This window comes from Macrobrachium rosenbergii, chromosome 41, assembly GCF_040412425.1.
Source record: "Macrobrachium rosenbergii isolate ZJJX-2024 chromosome 41, ASM4041242v1, whole genome shotgun sequence".
In the NCBI taxonomy this organism is placed as follows: Eukaryota; Metazoa; Arthropoda; class Malacostraca; order Decapoda; family Palaemonidae; genus Macrobrachium; species Macrobrachium rosenbergii.
The window spans coordinates 49,434,660-49,454,583 of record NC_089781.1 but is presented as its reverse complement, the minus strand read 5'-3'; the positions used below and the strand labels follow the sequence as shown (position 1 = coordinate 49,454,583).

At 48.5% G+C, this 19,924-nt stretch overlaps 2 protein-coding genes across 2 annotated transcripts; both read left to right on the top strand.

The window, feature by feature from the left end:
* The first annotated feature begins 65 nt into the window (after window positions 1–65).
* LOC136827157 (uncharacterized) lies at window positions 66–15,590 on the top strand. The gene is made up of 13 exons (XM_067084924.1): window positions 66–185; window positions 2,884–3,061; window positions 3,678–4,174; window positions 5,133–5,483; window positions 5,713–6,367; window positions 7,850–8,231; window positions 8,648–9,076; window positions 9,208–9,838; window positions 10,313–10,603; window positions 10,868–11,386; window positions 12,183–12,400; window positions 14,049–14,193; window positions 15,360–15,590. Exons 1-13 carry the CDS (start codon window positions 66–68, stop codon window positions 15,588–15,590), a joined length of 4,647 nt encoding a protein of 1,548 aa, XP_066941025.1.
* Window positions 15,591–15,799: 209 nt separating this feature from the next.
* LOC136827156 (uncharacterized) lies at window positions 15,800–19,904 on the top strand. The gene is made up of 5 exons (XM_067084922.1): window positions 15,800–16,057; window positions 16,922–17,029; window positions 17,741–18,055; window positions 19,085–19,297; window positions 19,473–19,904. The coding sequence occupies exons 1-5, from the start codon at window positions 15,800–15,802 to the stop codon at window positions 19,902–19,904; spliced, it is 1,326 nt and encodes a 441-aa protein (XP_066941023.1).
* The last annotated feature ends 20 nt before the right edge of the window (window positions 19,905–19,924 follow it).

Here is a 19,924-nt window from a genome sequence, read left to right as displayed (position 1 = left end):
GTCTCATCAGACTCCTGTTACTTCAACATCCTTCACCCTCAGCTTCTATTAGTTCAATATCCTTCATGGCTCATCAGACTCCTGTTGCTTCAACATCCTTCACCCCTCAGCCTCCAGTTGGTTCAATGTCCTTCGTGTCTCATCAGACTCCTGTTGCTTCAACATCCTTCACCCCTCAGCCTTCTGTTGGTTCAATATCCTTCGTGTCTCATCAGACTCCTGTTGCTTCAACATCCTTTACTCCTCAGCCTCCTGTTGGTTCAATATCCTTCGTGTCTCATCACCCTCCTGTTGTAGCATCCCCTGCACCCCTCAACCTTCTGTTAGTTTCAATATCTTCGTGTCTCTCATCAGACTCTGTTGCTTCAACATCCTTCACCCCTCAGCCTCCTGTTGGTTCAATATCCTTCATGCCTCATCAGACTCCTGTTGCTTCCAACATCCTTCACCCTTCAGCCTCTGGTTCAATATCCTTCATTGCCTCATCAGACTCCTGTTGCTTCAACATCTTCTTCACCCCTCAGCCTCCTGTGTTCAATATCCTTCGTGTCTCATCAGACTCCTGTTGCTTCAACATCCTTCACCCCTCAGCCTCCTGTTGGTTCAATATCCCTTCGTGCCCATCACCCTCTGTTGCTTCAACATCCTTCAGCCTCCTGTTGGTTCCAATATCATATGCCTCATCAGACTCCTGTTGCTTCAACATCCTTCACCCCTCAGCCTCCTGTTGGTTCAATATCCCTCATGTCTCATCAGACTCCTGTTGCTTCAACATCCTTCACCCCTCAGCCTCCTGTTGGTTCAATATCCTTCGTGTCTCATCAGACTCCTATTGCTTCAACATCCTTTACTCCTCAGCCTCATTGGTTCAATATCCTTCGTGCCTCGTCAGACTCCTCGTGCTTCCAGCATCCTTCACCCCTCAGCCCCTCCTGTTGGTTCAATATCCTTCGTGCCTCATCACCTCCTGTTTGCTTCTTATCCTTCACCCTTCAGCCTCCTGTTGGTTCAATATCCTTCTTGCCTCATCAGACTCTGTTGCTTCAGCATCATCACCCCCCTCAGCCTCCTGTTGGTTCAATATCCTTAAGTGTCTCATCAGACTCCTGTTGCTTCAACATCCTTCACCCCTCAACCTCCTGTTGGTTCAATATCCTTCATTAATACTCATCAGACTCCTGTTGCTTCAACATCCTTCACCCCTCAGCCTCTATTTAGTTCCAATATCCTTTGTGTCTCATCAGACTCCTGTTCCTTCAACATCCTTCCACCCCTCAGCCTCTGTTGGTTCAATATCCTTCGTGTCTCATCAGACTCCTGTTGCTTCAACATCCTTCACCTCAGCTCCTGTTGGTTCAATATCCTTCGTGCCTCATCACACTCCTGTTGCTTCAACATCCTTCACCCCTCAGCCTCCTGTTGGTTCAATATCCTTCGTGTCTCATCAGACTCCTGTTGCTTCAACATCCTTCACCCCTCAGCCTCCTGTTGGTTCAATATCCTTTGTGTCTCATCAGACTCTATTGCTTTAACATCCTTCACCCCTCAGCCTCTGTTGATTCAATATTCTTCATTGCCTCATCAGACTCTCTGTTGCTAACATCCTTCACCCTCTCAGCCTTCCTGTTGGTTCAATATCCTTCATGTCTCATCAGACTCCTGTTGCTTCAACATCGCTGCCCTCAGCCTCTGTGAGTTCAATATCCTTCGTGTCTCATCAGACTCCTGTTGCTTCAACATCCTTCACCCTCAGCATCCTGTTGGTTCAATAACCTTCGTATATACCCTCCTGTTGCTTCAGCATCCTTCACCCCTCAGCCTTCTGTTGGTTCCAATATCCTTCGTGTCTCATCAGACTCCTGTTGGCTAACATCCTTTACTCCTCCAGCCTCCTGTTGGTTCAATATCTTCATGTCTCATCAGACTCCTGTTGCTTTAGCATCCTTCACCTCAGCCTCCTGTTGGTTCAATATCCTTTGTTCCTCATCAGACTCCTGTTGCTTCAACATCCTTCACCCCTCAGCCTCCTGTTGGTTCAATATCCTACGTGTCTCATCAGACTCCTGTTGCTTCAACATCTTTCACCCCTCAGCCTCCTGTTGGTTCAATATCCTTCGTGTCTCATCAGACTCCTGTTGCTTCAACATCCTTCACCCCTCAGCCTCCTATTAGTTCAATATCCTTCATGGCTCATCAGACTCCTGTTGCTTCAATATCCTTCACCCCTCAGCCTCCTGTTGGTTCAATGTCCTTCGTGTCTCATCAGACTCCTGTTGCTTCAACATCCTTCACCCCTCAGCCTCCTGTTGGTTCAATGTCTTTGTGTCTCATCAGACTCCTGTTACTTCAGCATCCTTCACCCCTCAGCCTCCTGTTGGTTCCAGAATTTGCCCTTCGTACCTCATCACACTCCTATTGCTTCAATATCTGCCACCCCTCACCCTCCTGTTGGTTCAATATCCTTCGTGCCTCATCAAACTCCTGTTGCTTCAACATCCTTCTGCCCCTCAGTCTCCTGTTGGTTTCAATATCCTTCGTGCCTCATCAGACTCTTGTTGCTAACATCTTCACCCCTCAGCCTCCTGTTGGTTCAGTATCAATTGTGTCTCATCAGACTCCTGTTGCTTCAACATCGCCACCCCTCAGCCTTCTGTTGGTTCAATGTCCTTCGTGTCTCATCACCTCCTGTTGCTTCAGCATCCTTCAAACCCTCAGCCTCCTGTTGGTTCCAGTGTCCTTTGTGTCTCATCAGACTCCTGTTGCTTCAACATCCTTCACCCCTCAGCATCCTGTTGGTTCAATGTCCTTTGTCTCATCAGACTACTGTTGCTTCAACATCGCCACCCCTCAGCCTCCTGTTGATTCAATCATGTGTCTCATCAGACTCCTGTTGCTTCAACCTCCTTCACCCCTCAGCCTCCTATTGGTTCAATGACCTTCGTGTCTCATCAGACTCCTGTTGCTTCAACATCCTTCACCCCTAGGCCTCCTGTTGGTTCAATGTCCTTTGTGTCTCATCAGACTCCTGTTGCTTCAACATCCTTCACCCCTCAGCATCCCTGTTTGTTCAATATCCTTCATTGTCTCCATCAGACTCTCCTGATGCTTCAGCATCCTTCACCCCTCAGACTCCTGTTGGTTCAATGTTCATGTCTCATCAGACTCACTTGCTTCAACGCCCTTCACCCCTCAGCCTCCTGTTGGTTCAATATCCCTTCGTGCCTCATCGAGACTCCTGTTGGCTTATCCTTCACCCCTCAGCCTCCTGTTGGTTCAATATCCTTCGTGCCTCATCACCCTCCTGTTGTTTCAACATCCATCACCCCTCAGCCTCCTGTTGATTCAATATCCTTCGTGCCTCATCAGACTCCTATTGCTTCCAGCATCGCTTCACCCTCAACCTTCCTGTTGGTTCAATATTATCCTTCGTGTCTCATCTAGACTCCTGTTGCTTCAACATCCTTCACCCCTCAGCCTCCTGTAGGTTCCAATATCCTTAGTGTCTCACCAGACTCCTGTTGCTTCCAACATCCTTCACCCCTCAGCATCCTGTTGGTTCAGCCTTCGTGCTCCATCACCCTCCCTGTTGGCCCCAGCATCCTTCACCCCTCAGCCTTCTGTTGGTTCAATATCCTTACGTGTCTCATCATTCCTGTTGCTGTATCCTTTCTCCTCAGCCTCCTGTTGGTTCAATATCCTTCGTGTCTCATCAGACTCTGTTGCTTCAACATCCTTCACCCCTCAGCCTCCCCTGTTGGTTCCAATATCCTTCGTTCCTCATCAGACTCCTGTTAACTTCCAACATCCTTCACCCCTCAGCCTCCTGTTGGTTCCAATATCCTTCTACGTGTCTCATCAGACTCAGTTGCTTCAACATCTTTCACCCCCCTCAGCCTCCTGTTTACATTCCAATATCCTTCGTGTCTCCATAAGACTCCTGTTGCTTCAACATCCTTCACCTCAGCCTCCTGTTGGTTTCAATATCCTTGATGACTCATCAGACTCCTGTTGCTTCAGCATCATGCCTCAGCCTCCAGTTGGTTCAATATCCTTCGTGTCTCATCAGACTGCTGTTGCTTCAACATCCTTCACCCCTCAGCCTCATGTTGGTTCAATGTCCTTCATGTCTCATCAGACTCCTGTTGCTTCAACATCCTTTACTCCTCAGCCTCCTGTAGGTTCAATATCCTTTGTGCCTCATCACTCCTGTTGCATTAACATCCTTCACCCCTCAGCCTCCTGTTGGTTCAATATCCTTTGTACCTCCATCTCACCCTCCTGTTGCTAGCATCCTTCACCCCTCAGTCTACTGTTGGTTCAGCATCATACGTGCCTCATCAGACCCTTGTTGCTTCAGCATCCTTCACCCCTCAGCCTCCTGTTGGTTCAATGTCATTTGTGTCTCATCAGACTCCCTGTTGCTTCAACATCCCTTCACCCCTCAACTCCTGTTGGTTCAATGTCCTTAGAGTGTCTCATCACCTCCTGTTGCTTCAACACATCCTTCACCCCTCAGCCTCTGTTGGTTCAATGTCCTTTGTGTCTCATCAGCTCTATTTGCTTCAACATCCTTACCTCTCAGCATTCTGTTGGTTCAATGTCCTTCGATGTCTCATCAGACTACTGTTGCTTCAACATCCTTCACCCCTCAGCCTCCTGTTGGTTCAATATCGCTGTGTCTCCACATCAGACTCTGTTGCTTCAGCATCCCTCACTCCTCACTCCTGTTGGTTCAATGTCAACTGTGTCTCATCAGACTCCTATTTGCTTCAACCTCCCTCCCACCCCTCAGCCTCCTGTTGGTTCAATGTCCTTTGTCTCATCAGACTCCTGTTGCTTCAACATCCTTCACCCCTCAGCCTGTTGGTTCAAATGTCCTTTGTGTCTCATCAGACTCCTGTTGCTTCAACATCCTTCACCCTCAGCCTCCTGTTGGTTCAATATCCTTCATGTCTCATCAGACTCCTGTTGTATTTCAACATCCTTCACCCCTCAGCCTCCTGTTGGTTCAATATATTTCATGTCTCATCAGACTCCTGTTGTAACGTCCTTCACCCCTCAGCCTCCTGTTGGTTCAATGTCCTTCATTTCCTCATCAGACTCCTATTTGCTTCAACATCCTTCACCCTCAGCCTCCTGTTGGTTCAATATCCTTCGTGCCTCATCACCCTCCTGTTGTTTCAACATCCATCACCCCTCAGCCTCCTGTTGGTTCAATATCCTTCGTGTCTCGTCAGACTCCTGTTGCTTCAACATCCTTCACCCCTCACCCTCCTGTTGGTTCAATATCCTTCATGCCTCATCAGACTCCTGTTTCTTCAACATCCTTCACCCTTCAGCCTCCCCTGTTAGTTCCAATATCCTTCGTGCCTCATCAGACTCCTGTGTTCAACATCCTTCACCCTCAGCCTCCAGTTGGTTCAATATCTTTCGTGTCTCATCAGACTCCTGTTGCTTCAACATCCTTCACCCCTCAGCCTCCTGTTGGTTCAATATCCTTGGCCTCATCAGACTCCTGTTGCTTCAACATCCTTTCTCCTCAGCCTCTGTTGGTTCAGTATCCTTCGTGTCTCATCAGACTCCTGTTGCTTCAACATCCTTCACTCCTCAGCCTCCTGTTAGTTTCAATATCCTTCGTGTCTCCTCCTCCTTTGCTTCAACATCCTTCACCCCTCAGCCTCTGTTGGTTCAATATCCTTCATGTCTCATCAGTCTCCTTTGGCCCCAACATCCTTCACCCCTCAGCCTCCTGTTGGTTCAATATCCTTCATGTCTCATCAGACTCCAGTTGTTTCAACATCCTTCACCCCTCAGCCTCCTGTTGGTTCAATATCCTTCATGCCTCATCACCCTCCTGTTGCTTCAACATCCTTCACCCTTCAGTCTCCTGTTGGTTCAATATCCTTCATGCCTCATCAGACTCCTGTTGCTTCAACATCCTTCACCCCTCAGCCTCCTGTTGGTTCAATATCCTTCGTGCCTCATCAGATTCCTGTTCAGCTGGCATCCTTTACTCCTCAGCCTCCTGTTGGTTCCAATATCCTTGATGTCTCCATCAGACTCCTGTTGCTTCAACATCCTTCACCCCTCAGCCTCCTGTTGGTTCAATATCCTTCGTGTCTCATCAGACTCTGTTGTGTATCCTTCACCCCTCAACCTCCCGTTGGTTCAATATCCTTCGTGGCCCATCAGACTCCTGTTGCTTCAACATCCTTCACCCTTCAGCCTCCAGTTGGTTCAATATCCTTCGCGTCTCATCAGACTCCTGTTGCTTTAACATCCTTCCCCCCTCAGCCTCCTGTTGGTTCAATATCCTTCGTGCCTCATCAGATTCCTGTTGCTTCAACATCCTTCACCTCAGCCTCCTGTTAGTTCAATATCGCCGTGTGTCTCATCAGACTCCTGTTGCCTCAACATCCTTCACCCCTCAGCCTCCTGTTGGTTTCAATATCGCCATTAGCTCATCAGACTCCTGTTGCTTCAACATCCTTCACCTCAGCCTGCAGTTGGTTCAATATCCTTCATGTCTCATCAGACTCCTGTTGCTTTGTAACATCCTTCACCCCTCCAGCTTCCTGTTGGTTCAATATCGCCATTACTCATCAGACTCCTCTTCACTTCAACATCCTTCACCCCTCAGCCTCCTGTTGGTTCAATATCCTTCGTGTCTCCTCCCAAGACTCCTGTTGTTTCAACATCCTTCACCCCTCAGCCTCCTGTTGGTTAAATATCCTTCGTGCCTCATCAGATTCCTGTTCCTTCAACATCCTTTACTCCTCAGCCTCCTGTTGGTTCAATATCCTTCGTGTCTCATCAGACTCCTGTTGCTTCAACATCCTTCACCCCTCAGCCTCCTGTTGGTTCAATATCCTTCGTGTCTCATCAGACTCCTGTTGCTTCAACATCCTTCACCCCTCAGCCTTCCGTTGGTTCAATATCGCCGTGGCCCACTCAGACTCCTGTTGCTTCAACATCCTTCACCCTTCAACTCCAGTTGGTTCAATATCTCACGTCTCATCAGACTCCTGTTGCTTTAACATCCTTCCCCCCTCAGCCTCCTGTTGGTTCAATATCCTTCGTGCCTCATCAGATTCCTGTTGCTTCAACATCCTTCACCCCTCAGCCTCCTGTTAGTTCAATATCCTTCGTGTCTCATCAGACTCCTGTTGCCTCAACATCCTTCACCCCTCAGCCTCCTGTTGGTTCAATATCCTTCGTGGCTCATCAGACTCCTGTTGCTTCAACATCCTTCACCCTGGCCTGCAATTTGGTTCAATATCCTTCATGTCTCATCAGACTCCTGTTGCTTTAACATCCTTCACCCCTCAGCTTCCTGTTGGTTCAATATCCTTCGTGCCTCATCAGACTCCTGTTGCTTCAACATCCTTCACCCCTCAGCCTCCTGTTGGTTCAATATCCTTCGTGTCTCATCAGACTCCTGTTGCTTCAACATCCTTCCCCCCTCAGCCTCCTGTTGGTTAAATATCCTTTACGTGTCTCATCAGACTCCTGTTGCTTCTTGTCCTTCACCCCTCAGCCTCTTGTTGGTTCAAGTATCCTTCGCCTCATCACCCTCCTGTTGCCAGCACCTTCACCTTCAGCCTCCTGTTGGTTCAATATCCTTCGTGCCTCATCAGACTCCTGTTGGCCCAGCATCCTTCACTCCACAGCCTCCTGTTGGTTCCAATATCCTTCATTAATGCTCATCAGACTCCTATTGCTTCAACATCTTCACCCCTCAGCCTACTGTTGGTTCCTTATCCTTCGTGCCTCATAGGCTTCTGTTGCTTCCAACATCCCTTTACTCCTCAGCTTCCTGTTGGTTCAATATCCTTCGTATCCATCTCAGACTCCTGTGCTTCAACATCCTTCACCCCTCAGCCTCCTGTTGGTTCAATGTCCTTCGTATCTCATCAGACTCCCGTTGCTTCAACATCCTTCACCCCTCAGCCTCCTGTTGGTTCAGTGTCCTTCGTGCCTAATCAGTCTCCCATTGCTTCAACATCCTTCACCCCTCAGCCTCCTGTTGGTTCAATGTCCTTCGTGTCTCATCAGACTACTGTTGCTTCAACATACTTCACCCCTCAGCCTCCTGTTGGTTCATTATCCTTCGTGTCTCATCACACTCCTGTTGCTTCAACATCCTTCACCCCTCAGCCTCCTGTTGGTTTAATATCCTTCATGCCTCATCAGACTCCTGTTGCTTCAACATCCTTCACCCCTCAGCCTCTGTTGGTTCAATATCCTTCGTGTCTCCTTAGACTTCTATTGCTTTAACATCCTTCTCCCTCAACCTCCTGTTGGTTCCAATATCCTTCGTGCCTCATCAGACTCCTATTTAGCCCCAACGAAATCCTTCACCCCTCAGCCTCCTGTTGGTTCAATATCCTTCGTGCCTCATCACCCTCCTGTTGCTTCAACATCCTACACCCTTCAGCCTCCTGTTGGCTCAATATCCTTCGTGCCTCATCAGACTCCTGTTGCTTCAACATCCTTCACCCCTCAGCCTCCTGTTGGTTCAATATCAACCGTGTCTCATCAGACTCCTGTTATTCCCAACATCTATTCACCCACTCAGCCTCCTGTTGGTTCAATATCCTTCGTGTCTCATCACACTCCTGTTGCTTCAACATCCTTTGCCCTTCAGCCTCCTGTTGGTTCCAATATCGCCATTGGCTCATCAGACTCCTGTTCCTTCAACATCCTTCACCCCTCAGCGTCCTGTTAGTTCAATATCCTTCCTGTTTCATCGGACTCCTGTTGCTTTAACATCCTTCACCCCTCAGCCTCTGTTGGTTCAATATCCTTCATACCTCATCCACACTCCTGTTGCTTCAACATCCTTCACCCCTCAGCCTCCTGTTGGTTCAATATCCTTAAGTGTCTCATCAGATGCCTGTTGCTTCAACATCAACCACCCCTCAGCCTCCCTGTTGGTTTCAATATCCTTTGTGTCTCATCAGACTCCTGTTGCTTTAACACCCTTCACCCCTCAGCCTCCTGTTGATTCAATATCCTTAAATTACCTCATCAGACTCCTGTTTGCTTCAGCATCCTTCACCCTCAGCCACTTTCTGTTGGTTCAATATCCTTCGTATCTCATCAGACTCCTGTTCACTTCAACATCCTTCACCTCAGCCTCCTGTTGGTTCAATATCCTTCGTGTCTCATCAGACTCCTGTTGCTTCAGCATCCTTCACCCCTCAGCCTCCTGTTAGTTCCAATAACCTTCGTGCCTCACATCACCCTCCTGATGCTTAGCATCACTGCCCTCAGCCTGTTCTGTTGGTTCAATATCCTCGTGGCTCATCAGGCTCCTGTTGCTTCAACATCCTTCACCCCTCAGCCTCCTGTTGGTTCAATATCCTTCGTGGCTCATCAGACTCCTGTTGCTTCAACATCCTTCACCCCTCAGCCTCCTGTTGGTTCAATATCCTTCGTTCCTCATCATACTCCTGTTGCTTCAACATCCTTCACCCCTCAGCCTTCTGTTGGTTCAATATCCTTTGTGTCTCATCAGACTCAGTTGCTTCAACATCTTTCACCCCTCAGCCCCTCCTGTTGGTTTCAATATCCTTCATTGTCTCATCAGACTCCTGTTGCTTCAACATCCCCTTCACCCCTCAGCCTCCTGTTGGTTTCAATATCCTTCGTAACTCATGTCCACCTCCTGTTGCTTCAACATCCTTCACCCCTCAGCCTCAGTTGGTTCAATGTGTCGCCCGTGTCTCATCAGACTCCTGTTGTATCCTTCACCCCTCAGCCTCCTTTTGGTTCAATGTCCTTTGTGACTCATCAGACTCCTGTTGCTTCAACATCTTTCACCCCTCAGCCTCCTGTTGGTTCAATATCCTTCGTGCCTCATCACACTCCTGTTGCTTCAACATCCTTCACCCCTCAGCCTCCTGTTGGTTCAATATCCTTCGTGTCTCATCAGACTCCTGTTGTAACATCCTTCCACCTCGTCTCCTGTTGGTTCAATATCCTTCGTGCCTCATCAGACTCTTGTTGATTCTAGCATCCTTCACCCCTCAGCCTCAGTTGGTTCAATGTCATTTGTGTCTCATCAGACTCCTGTTGCTTCAACATCTAGCCACCCCTCAGCATCCCTGTTGGTTCAATTCAATGTCCTTTGTGTCTCATCCAGACTACTGTTGCTTCATCCTTCACCCCTCAGCCTCCTGTTGTTTGAATGTCCTTTGTGTCTCATCAGACTCGTATTTAGCTGACATCCTTCACCCCTCAGCTCCTGTTGGTTCAATGTCCTTCGTCTCATCAGACTCCTGTTGCTTCAACATCCTTCACCCCTCAGCCTCCTGTTGGTTCAATGTCCTTTGTGTCTCATCAGACTCCTGTTCTTCAACATCCTTCACCCTCAACCTCCCTGTTGGTTCAATGTCCTTCATGTCATCAGACTCCTGTTCCTTCAACATCCTTCACCCCTCAGACTCCTGTTGGTTCAATGTCCTTAGTGTCTCATCAGACTCCTATTGCTTCAACATCCTTCACCCCTCAGCCTCCTGTTGGTTCAATATCCTTCGTGTCTCCATCAGACTCTGTTGCTTCAGCATCCTTCACCCCTCAGCCTCCCTGTTGGTTCAATGTATTTCATGTCTCATCGAACTCCTATTTGGCTAACGTCTTCACCCCTCAGCCTCTGTTGGTTCAATGTCCTTCGTTCCTCATCAGACTCAGTTGCTTCAGCATCCCCTTCACCCTCAGCCTCCTGTTAGTTCATGTCTTATTACCTCATCACCGTCACCATTGTGTGATTGTGTGTTTAGATCCATCACCCTCAGCCTCCTGTTGGTTCCAATATCCTTCGTGTCTCATCAGACTCCTGTTGCTTTAACATCTTCACCCTCAGCCTCCTGTTGGTTCAATATCATGCATGCCTCATCCAGACTCCTGTTGCTTCAACATCCCTTCACCCTTCAGCCTCCTGTTAGTTCAATACTTAGTGCCTCATCAGACTCTTGTTGCTTCAGCATCCTTCACCCCTCAGCCTCCCTGTTGGTTCAATATCCTTCGTGTCTCATTAGACTCCTGTTGCTTCAACATCCTTCACCCCTCAGCCTCCTGTTGGTTCAATATCCTTCATGCCACCTCACCCACTCTGTTAGCTAACCTCCTTCACCCTTCAGCCTCCTGTCGGTTCAATATCTTCATGCCTCATCAGACTCCTGTTGCTTTAGCATCTGCCCCTCAGCCTCCTGTTGGTTCAATGTCTCATGTCTCATCAGACTCATGTGCTTCAACATCCTTCACCCCTCAGCCTCCTGTTGGATTCAATATCGCCGTGTCTCGTAGACTCCCTGTTGCTTCAACATCCTTTGCTCCTCAGCCTCCTGTTGGTTCCAGCATCGCCGTGCCTCATCAGACTCCTGTTGGCTAACATCCTTCACCCCTCAGCCTCCTGTTGGTTCAATATCCTTCGTGCCTCATCACCCTCCTGCTGCTTCAACATCCTTCACCTTCAGCCTCAGTTGGTTCAATATCCTTCCTTACCTCAGTAGACTCCTGTTGCTTCAACATCCCTTCACCCCTCAACCTCCTGTTGGTTCCAATATCCTTCGTGTCTCATCAGACTCCTGTTGCTTCAACATCATTACCCCTCACCCTCTATGTTGGTTCAGTATCCTTAAATTAATACTCATCAGACTCCTGTTGCTTCAACACATCCTTCACCCCTCAGCCTCCTGTTGGTTCTAATATCCTTTGTGTCTCATCAGACTGCTGTTCCTTCAACATCCTTCACCCCTCAGCCCTCCCTGTTGGTTCAATATCCTTCGTGTCTCATCGGAGCTCCTGTTGCTAACATCCTTCACCCCCCTCAGCCTCCCTGTTGGTTCCAATATCAGCTTCGTGCCTCATCACCTCCTGTTGCTTCAGCATCCTTCACCCCTCAGCCTCCTGTTGTTCAATATCCTTCGTGTCTCATCAGACTCCTGTTGCTTCAACATCCTTCACCTCAACTCCTGTTGGTTCAATATCCTTTGTGTCTCATCAGACTCCTGTTGCTTTAACATCCTTCACCCCTCAGCCTCCTGTTGATTCAATATTCTTCGTGCCTCATCAGACTCCTGTTGCTTCAACATCCTTCACCCCTCAGCCTTCTGTTGGTTCAATATCCTTCGTGTCTCATCAGACTCCTGTTTGCTTCCAACATCCTTCTTTTTCAGCCTCCTGTGGGTTCAATATCAGCCGTGTCTCATCAGACTCCTGTTGCTTCAACATCCTTCACCCCTCAGCCTCCTGTTGGTTCAATAACCTTCGTGCCTCATCACCCTCCTGTTGCTGCAACATCCTTCACCCCTCAGCCTCCTGTTGGTTCAATATCCTTCGTGTCTCATCAGACTCCTGTTGCTAACATCAACTTCACCCCCTCAGCCTTCTGTTGGTTATTATCCTTTAAGTGTCTCATCAGACTCCTGTTGCTTCAACATCCACTTCTCCTCAGCCTCCCCTGTTGGTTCAATATCCTTCATGTCTCATCAGACTCTGCTGGCCAACATCCTTCACCTCAGCCTCCTGTTAGTTCAATATCCTTTGTTCCTCATCAGACTCCTGTTGCTTCAGCATCCTTCACCCTCAGCCTTCTGTTGGTTCAATATCCTCAGTGTCTCATCAGACTCCTGTTGTAACATCTTTCACCCCCTCAGCCTCCTGTTGGTTCAATATCCTTCGTGTCATCAGACTCCTGTTGCTTCAACATCCTTCACCCCTCAACCTATTGGTTCAATATCCTTCATAACTTATCAGACTCCATATTGCTTCAACATCCTTCACCCCTCAGCCTCCAGTTGGTTCCAATATCCTTCGTGTCTCATCAGACTCCCTGTTGCTTCAACATCCTTCACCCCCCTCCAGCCTTCTATTTGGTTCAATATCCTTCGTGTCTCATCAGACTCCTGTTGCTTCAACATCACTTCTCCTCAGCCTCCTGTTGGTTCAATATCCTTCGTGTCTCATAACCCTCCTGTTGCTTCAACATCCTTCACCCCTCAGCCTTCTGTTGGTTCAATATCCTTCGTGTCTCATCAGACTCCTGTTGCTTCAACATCCTTCACCCCTCAGCCTCCCCTGTTGGTTCAATATCCTTCATACCTCATCAGACTCCTGTTGCTTCAGCATCCTTCACCTTCAGCTCCTGTTGGTTCAATATCCTTCGTGCCTCATCCAGACTCCCTGTTGCTTCAACATCCTTCACCCCTCAGCCTCCTGTTGGTTATTATCCTTCGTGTCTCCATCAGACTCCTGTTCCTTCAACATCCTTCACCCCTCAGCCTCCTGTTGGTTCAATATCCTTCGTGCCCACATCACCCTCCTGTTGCTTCTGACATCCTTCACCTTCAGCCTCCTGTCAGTTCCAATATCCTTCATGCCTCATCAGACTCCTGTTGCTTCAACATCCTTCACCCCTCAGCCTCCTGTTGGTTCAATATCCCTCATGTCTCATCAGACTCCTGTTGCTTCAACATCCTTCACCCCTCAACTCTGTAGGTTCCAATATCCTTCGTGTCTCATCAGACTCCTATTGCTTCAACATCCTTTACTCCCTCAGCCTCCTGTTGGTTCCATTATCCTTCGTGCCTCGTCAGACTCCTGTTGCTTCAACATCCTTCACCCCTCAGCCTCCTGTTGGTTCAATATCCTTCGTGCCTCATCACCCTCCTGTTGCTTCAACATCCTTCACCCTTCAGCCTCCTGTTGGTTCAATATCCTTCTTGCCTCATCAGACTCCTGTTGCTTCTTTATCCTTCACCCCTCAGCCTCCTGTTGGTTCAATATCCTTCGTGTCTCATCAGACTCCTGTTCCCTTCCAACATCCTTCACCCCCCTCAGCCTCCTGTTGGTTTCAATACTTCGTGTCTCGTAAGACTCCTGTTGCTTTAACATCCTTCCACCCCTCAGCCTCCTGTTGGTTCCAATCCTTCATTACTCATCACACTCCTGTTGCTTCAACAGCTCGCTGCCCCTCAGCTCCTGTTGGTTCCAATATCCTTCGTCTCATCAGACTCCTGTTGCTAACATCCTTCACCCCTCAGCCTCCCTGTTGGTTCAATATCCTTTGTGTCTCATCAGACTCCTGTTGCTTTAACATCCTTCACCCCTCAGCCTCCTGTTGATTCAATATTCTTCGTGCCTCATCAGACTCCTGTTGCTTCAACATCCTTCACCCCTCAGCCTTCTGTTGGTTCAATATCCTTCGTGTCTCATCAGACTCCTGTTGCTTCAACATCCTTCACCCCTCAGCCTCCTGTAGGTTCAATATCCTTCGTGTCTCATCAGACTCCTGTTGCTTCAACATCCTTCACCCCTCAGCATCCTGTTGGTTCAATAACCTTCGTGCCTCATCACCCTCCTGTTGCTTCAACATCCTTCACCCCTCAGCCTTCTGTTGGTTCAATATTCTTCGTGTCTCATCCAGACTCCTGTTGCTACTAACATCCTTTACTCCTCAGCCTCCTGTTGGTTCCAATATCCTTCATGTCTCCATCAGACTCCTGTTGCTTTAGCATGTCTTCACCCCTCAGCTTCCTGTTGGTTCAATGCCTTTATTTCCTCATCAGACTCCTGTTGCTTCCAACATCCTTCACCCCTCAGCCTCCTGTTGGTTCAATGTCCTTCATTGTCTACATCAGACTCCTGTTCTTCAACATCCTTCACCCCTCAGCCTCCTGTTGGTTTCAATATCGCTGTCATCAGACTCCTGTTGCTTTAACATCCTTCACCCTCAGCCTCTGTTGATTCAATATTCTTCGTGCCTCATCAGACTCCTGTTGCTTCAACATCCTTCACCCCTCAGCCTTCTGTTGGTTCAATATCGCCCGTGTCTCATCAGACTCCTGTTGCTTCAACATCCTTCACCCCTCAGCCTCCTGTAGGTTCAATATCCTTCGTGTCTCATCAGACTCCTGTTGCTTCAACATCCTTCACCCCTCAGCCTCCTGTTGGTTCCAATAACCTTCGTGCCTCTATCCCTCCTGTTGCTGCAACATCCTTCACCCTCAGCCTCCCTGTTGGTTCCAATATCCTTCATGTCTCATCAGACTCCTGTTGCTTCAACATCCTTCACCCTCAGCCTTCTATTTAGTTCAATATCCTTCGTGTCTCATCAGACTCCTGTTGCTTCAACATCCTTTACTCCTCAGCCTCCTGTTAGTTTCAATATCCTGTCTCATCAGACTCCTGTTGCTTCAACATCCTTCACCCCTCAGCCTCCTCTTGGTTCAATATCCTTTGTTCCTCATCAGACTCCTGTTGCTTCAACATCCTTCACCCCTCAGCCTTCTGTTGGTTCAATATCCTACGTGTCTCATCAGACTCCTGTTGCTTCAACATCTTTCACCCCTCAGCCTCCTGTTGGTTCAATATCCTTCGTGTCTCATCACACTCCTGTTGCTTCAACATCCTTCACCCCTCAGCTTCCTATTAGTTCAATGTCCTTCATGGCTCATCAGACTCCTGTTGCTTCAACATCTTCACCCCTCAACCTCCAGTTGGTTCAATGTCATACGTGTCTCATCAGACTCCTGTTGCTTCAGCATCCTTCACCCCTCAGCCTTCTGTTGGTTCAATATCCTTAAGTGTCTCATCAGACTCCTGTTGCTTCAACATCCTTCACTCCTCAGCCTCCTGTTGGTTCAATATCTTCGTGTCTCATGTCACCCTCCTGTTGCTTCAACATCCTTCACCCCTCAGCCTTCTGTTGGTTCAATATCCTTCGTGTCTCCATCAGACTCCTGTTGCTAACATCCTTCACCCCCTCCAGCCTCCTGTTGGTTCAATATCCTTCATGCCTCATCAGACTCCTGTTGCTTCCAACATCCTTCACCCTTCAGCCTCCTGTTGGTTCAATGTCCTTCGTGCCTCATCGAATCCTGTTGTAACATCCTTCACCCCTCAGCCTCCTGTTGGTTCAATATCCTTCGTGTCTCATCAGACTCCTGTTGCTTCAACATCCTTCACCCCTCAGCCTCCTGTTGGTTCAATATCCTTCGTGCCACATCACCCTCCTGTTGCTTCAACATCTCATTACCCTTCAGCCTCCCCTGTCAGTTCCAATCCTTCATGCCTCATCAGACTCCTGTTGCTTCAACATCCTTCACCCCCTTAGCCTCCTGTTGGTTCAATATCCCTCATGTCTCATCAGACTCCTGTTGCTTCAACATCCTTCACCCCTCAGCCTCCTGTTGGTTCAATATCCTTCGTGTCTCATCAGACTCCTATTGCTTCAACATCCTTTACTCCTCAGCCTCCTGTTGGTTCAATATCCTTCGTGCCTCGTCAGACTCCTGTTGCTTCAACATCCTTCACCCCTCAGCCTCCTGTTGGTTCAATATCCTTCGTGCCTCATCACCCTCCTGTTGCTTCAACATCCTTCACCCTTCAGCCTCCTGTTGGTTTTCAATATCCTTTTGCCTCTCAGACTCCTGTTTAGCCCCAGCATCCTTCACCCCTCAGCCTCCTGTTGGTTCCAATATCCTTCGTGTCTCATCAGACTCCTGTTGCTTCAACATCCTTCACCCCTCAGCCTCCTGTTAGGTTCAATATCCTTCGTGTCTCATCAGACTCCTGTTGCTTCAACATCCTTCACCCCTCAGCCTCCTGTTGGTTCAATATCACTTTGTGTCTCATCAGACTCCTGTTCCTTCAGCATCCTTCACCCCTCAACTCCTGTTGGTTCAATATCCTTCGTGTCTCACATCAGACTCCTGTTGCTAACATCCTTCACCCCTCAGCCTCCTGTTGCTAATATCCTTCGTACCTCATCACCTCTGTTGCTTCAACATCCTTCACCCCTCAGCCTCCCTGTTGGTTCAATATCCTTCGTGTCTCAACTCCAGACTCCTGTTGCTTCAACATCCTTCACCCCTCAGCCTCCTGTTGGTTCAATATCCTTTGTGTCTCTCATCAGACTCCTGTTGCTTTGCCTCCTTCACCCCTCAGCCTCCTGTTGATTCAATATTCTTCAGTGCCTCATCAGACTCCTGTTGCTTCAACATCCTTCACCCCTCAGCCTTCTGTTGGTTAAATATCCTTCATTACTCTCATCAGACTCCTGTTGCTTCATCCTTCACCCCTCAGCCTCCTGTAGGTTCAATATCCTTCGTGTCTCATCAGACTCCTGTGCTTCAACATCAGCCACCCTCAGCATCCTGTTGGTTCAATAACCTTCGTGCCTCATCACCCTCCTGTTTGTACAACATCCTTCACCCCTCAGCCTTCCTGTTGGTTCAATATCCTTCGTATCTCATCAGACTCCTGTTGCTTCAACATCCTTCTCCTCAGCCTCCTGTTGGTTCAATATCCTTCATGTCTCATCAGACTCCCGTTACACTTTAGCATCCTTCACCTCAGCCTCCTGTTGGTTCCAATATCTTTGTTCCTCATCAGACTCCTGTGCTTCAACATCCTTCACCCCTCAGCCTCCTGTTGGTTAATATCTCGTGTCTCATCAGACTCCTGTTGCTCAACATCTTTCACCCCTCAGCCTCCCTGTTGGTTCAATATCCTTCGTGTCTCATCAGACTCCTGTTGCTTCAACATCCCTTCACCCCTCAGCCCTCCTATTAGTTCAATATCCTTCATGGCTCATCAGACTCTGTTGCTTCAATATCATGCCCCTCAGCCTCCTGTTGGTTCAATGTCCTTCGTGTCTCATCAGACTCCTGTTGCTTCAACATCCTTCACCCCTCAGCCTCCTGTTGGTTCAATGTCCTTTGTGTCTCATCAGACTCCTGTTACTTCAACATCCTTCACCCCTCAGCCTCCTGTTGGTTCAGTACCCTTCGTGCCTCATCACACTCCTGTTGCTTCAATATCCTTCACCCCTCACCCTCCTGTTGGTTCAATATCCTTCGTGCCTCATCAGACTCCTGTTGCTTCAACATCCTTCACCCCTCAGTCTCCTGTTGGTTCAATATCCTTCGTGCCTCATCAGACTCTTGTTGCTTCAACATCCTTCACCCCTCAGCCTCCAGTTGGTTCAATGTCAATTGTGTCTCATCAGACTCCTGTTGCTTCAACATCCTTCACCCCTCAGCCTTCTGTTGGTTCAATGTCCTTCGTGTCTCATCACACTCCTGTTGCTTCAGCATCCTTTAAACCCTCAGCCTCCTGTTGGTTCCAATGTCCTTTGTGTCTCATCAGACTCCTGTTGCTTCAACATCCTTCACCTGCAGCATCCTGTTGGTTCCAATGTCCTTCGTGTCTCATCAGACTACTGTTGCTTCAACATCCTTCACCCCTCAGCCTCTGTTTGGTTCAATGTCCTTTGTGTCTCATCAGACTCCTGTTGCTTCAACATCATTCACCCCTCAGCCTCCTATTGGTTCAACTGACCTTCGTGTCTCATCAGACTCCTGTTGCTTCAACATCCTTCACCCCTAGGCCTCCTGTTGGTTGAATGTCCTTTGTGTCTCCATCAGACTCCTGTTGCTTCAACATCCTTAACCCCTCAGCATCTGTTTGTTCAATATCCTTCGTGTCTCATCAGACTCTGATGCTTCAACATCCTTCACCCCTCAGCCTCCTGTTGGTTCAATGTATTTCCTGTCTCATCAGACTCCTGTTGCTTCTTGCCTTCACCCTCCAGCCTCCTGTTGGTTCAATATCCTTCGTACTCCATCAGACTCCTGTTGCTTCAACATCCTTCACCCCTCAGCCTCCTGTTGGTTCAATATCCTTCGTGCCTCATCACCCTCCTGTTGTTTCAACATCCATCACCCCTCAGCCTCCTGTTGATTCAATATCCTTCGTGCCTCATCAGACTCCTATTGCTTCAACATCCTTCACCCCTCAGCCTTCTGTTGGTTCAATATCCTTCGTGTCTCATCAGACTCTGTTGCTTCAACATCCTTCACCCCTCAGCCTCCTGTAGGTTCCAATATCATCGTCTCACCAGACTCCTGTTGCTTCAACATCATACCCCTCAGCATCCTGTTGGACACAATAACCTTCGTGCCTCATCACACCCTCCTGTTGCTTCAACACATCACTTCACCCCTCAGCCTTCTGTTGGTTCAATATCCTTCGTGTACTCATCAGACTCTGTTGCTACAACATCCTTCTCCCTCAGCCTCCTGTTAGTTCAATATCCTTAGGTGTCTCATCAGACTCTGTTGCTTCAACATCCTTCACCCCTCAGCCTCTATTGGTTCCATCCTTCGATTCTCATCCAGACTCCTGTTGCTTCAGCATACCTTCACCCCTCAGCCTCCTGTTGGTTCAATATCCTTCATTGTCTCATCAGACTCCAGTTGCTTCAACATCTTTCACCCCTCAGCCTCCTGTTGGTTCAATGTCATCCTTCCGTGTCTCATCAGACTCCTGTTGCTTCAACATCAACTTCACCCTCAACCTCCTGTTAGTTCAATATCCTTGATGGCTCATCAGACTCCTGTTGCTTCAACATCCCTTCACCCCTCAGCCTCCAGTTGGTTCAATGTCTTCATTGTCTCCATCAGACTGCTGTTGCTTCAACATCCTTCACCCCTCAGCCTCATGTTAGTTCAATGTCCTTCATGTCTCATCAGACTCCTGTTGTAACATCCTTTGCCTCAGCCTCCTGTTGGTTCAATATCATACTGTGCTCATACCTCACTGTTGCATTAACATCCTTCACCCCCTCAGCCTCCTGTTGGTTCAATATCCTTTGTGCCTCATCACCTCTGTTACTTCAGCATCCTTCACCCCTCAGTCTACTGTTGGTTCAATATCCTTCGTGCCTCCGTAAGACCCTTGTTTACCTTCAACATCTTCACCCCTCAGCCTCCTGTTGGTTCAAATATGCATTTGTGTCTCATCAGACTCCTGTTGCTTCAACATCCTTCACCCCTCAGCCTCCTGTTGGTTCCAATGTCCTTAGTAATGCTCATCACACTCCTGTTCGCTTCTAACATCCTTCACCCCTCCAGCC